The sequence below is a fragment of the Cotesia typhae genome, unplaced genomic scaffold (genome assembly GCF_013202065.1).
Source record: "Cotesia typhae breed Kobodo isofemale line unplaced genomic scaffold, CoteBio_Ctyphae contig_26, whole genome shotgun sequence".
Classification (NCBI taxonomy): domain Eukaryota; kingdom Metazoa; phylum Arthropoda; class Insecta; order Hymenoptera; family Braconidae; genus Cotesia; species Cotesia typhae.
In genome coordinates, this window is record NW_027423732.1 from 3,628,764 (window position 1) to 3,635,121 (window position 6,358).

At 30.7% G+C, this 6,358-nt stretch overlaps 1 protein-coding gene across 1 annotated transcript; it reads left to right on the top strand.

The window, feature by feature from the left end:
- The first annotated feature begins 363 nt into the window (after positions 1-363).
- Positions 364-4,527, top strand: LOC141525489 (uncharacterized). Its single transcript, XM_074240005.1, has 5 exons — positions 364-413; positions 653-1,237; positions 1,412-1,551; positions 4,090-4,269; positions 4,363-4,527. The coding sequence occupies exons 1-5, from the start codon at positions 392-394 to the stop codon at positions 4,525-4,527; spliced, it is 1,092 nt and encodes a 363-aa protein (XP_074096106.1). The 5' UTR covers positions 364-391.
- Positions 4,528-6,358: the final 1,831 nt, after the last annotated feature.

A 6,358-nucleotide genomic window follows, 5' to 3' on the forward strand; every position in this document is an offset into this window, starting at 1 on the left:
TACCAAAAGTGAAAGAGGTTATGAGAGTGTTTTTCTATCAACTTAAAGTTTTAAAGTTTTCAATCAAACAAAGTGCAAAAATTCAGCTGACAAGGTTATTGAATTGTGGAAAATAAATCAGATCCCTACGAGTGAAGCTCCTAATGTAGTCAAAAAAATTCTCCGTTTTCATAGTGAGTGGTTGAAATTACAAAAAGATTTTAATAAGAAAAGTGATAAGGTAAAGGAAAAGGAGTTTCAGACTGATCTTGAACAATTATTCGACATTGTAAGTAAAAATTTCCTAAAAGGGGTGGATGATAACATTAGGAAGTTGTATTTGGATCAAAAATTCTGTACACACAAAGAGATTCTTTGGAATATTGTACCTGCGTCAAACTCAACTACAGATATGATGGAAATCGATGAAAGCAGTAAGTATCTGAGATAAATAATTGTTATAAATTCAGGTAGGAGTGTAAAACTTCCTTTATATTTATTATAAACAATGAGAATATCATTTTTCTACTTTACTTGCATTATAAATATCAGTATTCCTACGTATGACATTTGACTCGACGGTTTCTGGTACTCATGTTTAATTGCTTCTCATCATAATGAATAAGTGTTGGAAATTTTGTCTGTTTAATTTAAAAATGAACTCTTATTACAGACTTGAATCAGCCGTCTACCAGTCATGGGATTGTTTTAAGTGGAAAATCAGAATCATTCTCGACGCATACATTAAGTGGAACTACAAATTCTGGATCTGATTTGGAGTATGAACCCCCAATTCCGACAAAACGAGCAAAAATAAATGTCTTAACTCCTGAAGTCGTTTCTGCACTTGACAGAGCTAATGTCAGCAGTAGAAACGCGATGTTCATTATTGCTCCGGTTTTATCAGCTGTTGGTATAAAAATTGAAGATACAACGCTCAGCTATAGGTCCATCCAACGAGCTCGTATGGTTCAAAGAAAAGACATTGCTCAAGGATTAAAAGACAATTTTAAAACACACGATAAATACGTAGTGCATTGGGATGGTAAAATGCTAAATGATCTAATTGAATCCAAATCTGTGGAACGACTACCGGTTCTTTTAACTGCGTATGGTACTGAACAATTACTTGGAGTTCCAATAATGAATTCTGGGACGGCAGTTAATCAAACATCCGCCATTTTATCAACATTGAGTGAATGGGGTATTATTAAGTATGTCAAGGCGATGTGTTTTGACACTACGGCTGTTAATACAGGTAATCAATCAATTACAAAAATATTTTATTGTTGTCATTCTAGTTTAATTTCTATTTCTTACTGAATTTTACTATCAAAATGTATTAATCGTTTACTCGTTTGGATTTGAAATATAACCATTGATTTTTCTTAAATACTAAATTTAACGATAGTCATTTATTATTGTTCTACAGGAATTCACAACGGTACATGTAAGGAAATTGAAAAGATTTTGGGAAGAGAGTTGATCTGGTTATCATGTCGTCATCACATTTTTGAGGTCGTATTAAGGGGCGCATTTGAAGTATTTTGGCCTGTGTCATCTGGGCCAAATGTACAGATGTTTGGAAGGTTTAAAAATTTTGGGATGATATAGATATAACTAATTATAAATCTGGTGTTGAAGATGCTGTTGTTGCTGATATCATTTCGAATAAAAAAGATGAAATCTCTAGTTTTATTACGAAATCTTTACAGGTATGATTTAACTGTGATTTAAATTATAAAAATTTCGTTATTTTTGACAAATTTTTTATTTTTGATAGTTACTACAACCCCGAGATGATTATAAAGAATTATTGGAATTATCATTGATTTTCCATGGAGAAATGCCTCAAGAAAAGATTTCTTTCAAACGTCCTGGTGCTGTTCATCATGCTAGATGGATGGCTAAGGCCATTTATAGTTTGAAAATGTATCTATTCAGAGATGAATTCAAACTCTCTCAGAAAGAATTGCATGGTCTTCGTCATTTCTGTATTTTTATAGTCACATTGTATTTAAAAGCTTGGTTTTCATCAACTTCTGCAACAACTGCTGCTTATCATGACTTGCAGTTTATGAAAAATTTATTGGAGTACAAACATATCAATCCTTTGATTTCTTCAGCTACGTGTGAAAAAATGATTTCGCACTTATGGTATTTGAGCGATGAACTTGCCATTTTATCACTGTTTGACGATGGCGTTCCATTAGAAGTAAAAAAGTATTGTTGAAGCTGTTAATACTCGTGAAGGTACAGATTCTAAAGCTAAAAGATTTGTAATTGCTAAAAAGATTTGAATTCATTGGCGCAGAGAACTCTGAGTGACTTTGTGTCTAAAAAGTCATTAAATCTTTTCAAAATCTTCGATCTACCGTATGACTTTCTTGATGTCGATGTTGAATTATGGCCTACTAATGAGAGTTATCTCGAAAATAAAGAATACTTTCAACAACTAAAAGTTGTCAATGATTCAGCAGAGCGAGCTGTTGCATTAGTCAGTGAATATAATCAATGCTTGACAAAAAATGAAGAACAATTCCAGTACTTATTGCAAGTTGTCAAAGAACATCAAAAACATTCCCAAATTGTAATAAAAGAAATTATTTATAGTAATAGCGTACTGTTATGTTAAAAATATAGACAATTATATTGCAATTGATAATTCAATAAAAAATTTATCTATAAAAAAGTTAAATACTGGTTGTTTCTCACTTGATTCAATACTTTTCATATTAAATTTGACAAAGAAATATGTCATTCACTTCAAATTGAACTAATCATTGGCTATATGTCGAAAAAAATGCTCTAATTTCTTGTTTTAATGCAATCAAACAAGCTCAAGACTGAAAACAATATTAAAAAAATTGTTTATAACATTTCTTTATCGATCGAAACTCAAATTTATGTAAATTTTCCTGAAACTCATAGTTTAAATTAAAATTTATCGAATTATTGATCAAAAACTGGAAATATTGATATTCGTTAATGTTTGACGATGAATATCTCGTAACGGCTTCACTTAATCAAAAAATCATAAGAGACCATTTTTGTAGAGCAGTAAATTTCCTACAAAATCATGAGTTCCGCAATCCGAAATAATTTTTTTCATCGACTTATAAAATTCATAATAAAAACGAATATTTTCCTTAAAATAGCCAAACTTCAACTATGAATATCTTTTAATCGGTTGAGTTTTTGAAAAAGTCATAAGAGACCTTTTTGTAAAGCATTCAATTTCTCACAAAATCTATGCCACGGAATATTTTTCCAAGCAGTTGGAAGCGAGATATAAATTTTTTTATCTGATTATTCGAAAAAAATAGAAACCCGCAAAGCGGAGGACCTTCCCGTTATAATTAAGAGCTTATACTTGGAGAGAATTCTTTTTAGGTGTCTACGAACCTATTTTTCAGAGTATAAAATCAAAAATAAATTATTCGATTTTTTTGACCCACCCTAATATATATATATATATATATATATATATATATATATATATATATATATATATATATAATTCTCATGAAACCTTTTGAAAATAACCCTCGATTCTTTGAAGTAATTCATATTGCATTCAAACCAGATAATGATGATTTAAATACTGATATTGATGGAGCTTTAATAGTGAAAAAAACTATCAGATTGTACTTTTTGCCCTCATTTTGAAGCTTTTGCTCTCCAGAATGACGAAACTTTTCAATGGGAGTGTTTGTCTTTTCATGTATTAGCTACCAAAAATATTTTAATCACTGATAAAATTACAGCTGTTAATGGTAAAATTTACATACCGAAAGCATTCAGCCTTTGTCGAACTTTTCTAATATACATTTCTGTAATTGATATTTTGTGTTAATTATAATTAAATATGTTTCGCCGTGTTACAACGTCATGTTAGGTAATTTATTAACTTACACCGTTTATTGATTAATAACGGCATTTTAATCTACTTGACGACTCCGATTATCAGTTAACAAGGAGAATATCTTATTTTAATTAAATAATACGACGCATATACAAAATAATTTTAGTTGGCATGTAGTGTATTCAAGAGGCCTCGAGTAGTCAGCCAGTTTTTTTGAAGAAAGCATCGTTTTATTGTCTCACGAGAGGCTATCCCATACTTCTCTCATCGAGGAAGATCTCAGTTTGTTGATCACCTCGATTAATACGTCTGTTCCTGATCCAGTAACCGGCCTAGCTGTAGCCACGAGGAATATACCACCGCTGAACAACGTTAAAGCACACCGAAGTGGTAGTAGTACCCGTTGTAAGTCAGGTGGTATATTGGTAAGAATTTTACGTGGTATTAAACTTACTTTGAGCTGTATTTTTTAATATTTGTATTTTGACGATCATTTAGCTCTATTTTCTCATATTAAGCGGTCAACGGAGCAGTTTGCAGTGGAGATTGGTTTTGTGTCGGAGCTGAACCTATCTTTCAAGGAATATCACCACCCTCGATTTGCCCTGGACCATATTCTTTACGCGAATAAAATCAATTTAGCTATTTGTAGCTTTGAAAGCTATCGGTTTGGTCCGCCGTAAACTTTAAAGCTACAGGCATTTAGAGCAACATTGACTCTTACAAGCTACGGCTTCGAGTTGGTTACACTTCCGGTGTAACGAGCGTGTCTTTTCAGCCCAACTTGTAATTAATTAATAAATTCAAATCTTAGAAAATTAATTTCTGACGTAAAATTTATTTCACTTTACAAATAGTCGAGACCAGCCACGTTACATGATAAATCGATCTTCACGCAGTCGGCAGAATTCAACGCAGTTTTTGAAACTTATCATTTACTTTTTATCACAAATCGATCAGACTAAAAATTTTGGTGTAATTCGAAAAAATCATTTATTGCCGATTTTTTTTGGAAAAAATAACTCACGAACGAATCAATCGATTTTGACTAGCCCAGTTAGCGATTTGTTGATCGTTTAAGAATGGAGTTAGCGTGAAGTTGCACACTGATAGAAAATTTATGTTGACTCAAGAGATATTTTCTTGATCTAAGAATTTATTTTGGAAGACAAATGATTATTTTGCTTTGAGAATTTCTTGTCGTGATTTACATTTTCTCAGCTTATGAGCTATATTATCTTCAATCGATACATTTATTTTTTTAACCAAAATAACATTATCGTTTGAAAAACATGAAATAATTCATCGAAGTATATTGCAAAAACTAAATAGTCTTTATTTGTTATGCCGAAAAAAAATTATTTCTTGGAAATAAGTAAATTAATGACTCAAAAAAAAAGCCATTCTTAACACAAGTCGGTAACATCTTGAATCAATGTTATCGCCTGTCTTGAACCAAGAGACAAAAATTCTTGAAAGAAATATATCTATATCTAGTTTCAAGAGTTCAAATTTTGAAGAAAAAAAGTTTCTTGAATCAAGATTGTTTATCTATCAGTGCAGGGATAGCCTTTAGGGTCAACCGTTGCTCTAAGTTTTTTTTGCTTGAAATTAAACGGTTTAAAAGATATCATGATTAAAAATTAGCGATTTTGATTTATTCTTACCATAAAGTTGAATATTGGTTAAATCCAAAGTTTACAAACAATCTCATCGTTAAGATTTTAGATAGAAACAAAGATAAAAGAAGTTTAGAAAATCCAATAGTGCACAATTTACAAGGCTCATTTAATTGTAAAATAATAATAAAATACAAAAACTTGAAAAAAATATATGAAACAGCTGAAATAAGACAATAAAACGTAGGCGCCTCTAGAGTAATGAATAATGTCAATATATAGAGATATACAGTCATTTGGTTTTTGTATATTATTAATTCCAAGTAAACGTCATTGAATAACCTAGCCGTTCACATTCAGAGATTTACAATTTTTTCGAAGAATTAAAAAAAAAAAAAAAACACTGTTTGATTCAATTCATGAATTTTTTTTGCAAGTTACAGTTTTTTCAGGGTATCATACATGATGGACAGAAAATTTTTTTAACTATTTTTATATCTTTTTCCGTTTTTGTTGCACATGTATAAAATTAATCTCCATTAAATTATCTTTACAATAGTATGCAACGTATTTTGATTCCTTGAACGAACAATGCTATAATTATACAAATAGTTGCAGAAATAAGGCGAAAAAATTTTTTCGATCGTACAGTACTCTCCGATGCTGTGAATCATGAGTCGTGCAATATTATTCAAATTTGACAGACATACACCAAGAATAAAATATAGCAAATCGTGGTAGAAGTACCATTATATTCGATAGAAGGGACGTTTCCCTTTAACAAAGAAATCGTTGATTGAATGCATGATTGTTTCCGGTATTTATAAGAATTTTTTTTGAATTACGTGTGATACTTGGATAGAATAATTTAAAAGTTAGCTATGAGTGTCAATGA

What these genes read in the sequence shown, in the direction of transcription:
- LOC141525489 (XM_074240005.1), top strand. Translation starts at nt 392, where the DNA reads ATGATGGAAATCGATGAAAGCA. An exon ending in GATGGAAATCGATGAAAGCA is followed by an intron (nt 414 to 652) that starts GTAAGTATCTGA and finishes CTCTTATTACAG; the next exon opens with ACTTGAATCAGCCGTCTACC. An exon ending in GTAAGTCAGGTGGTATATTG is followed by an intron (nt 4,270 to 4,362) that starts GTAAGAATTTTA and finishes TCTCATATTAAG; the next exon opens with CGGTCAACGGAGCAGTTTGC.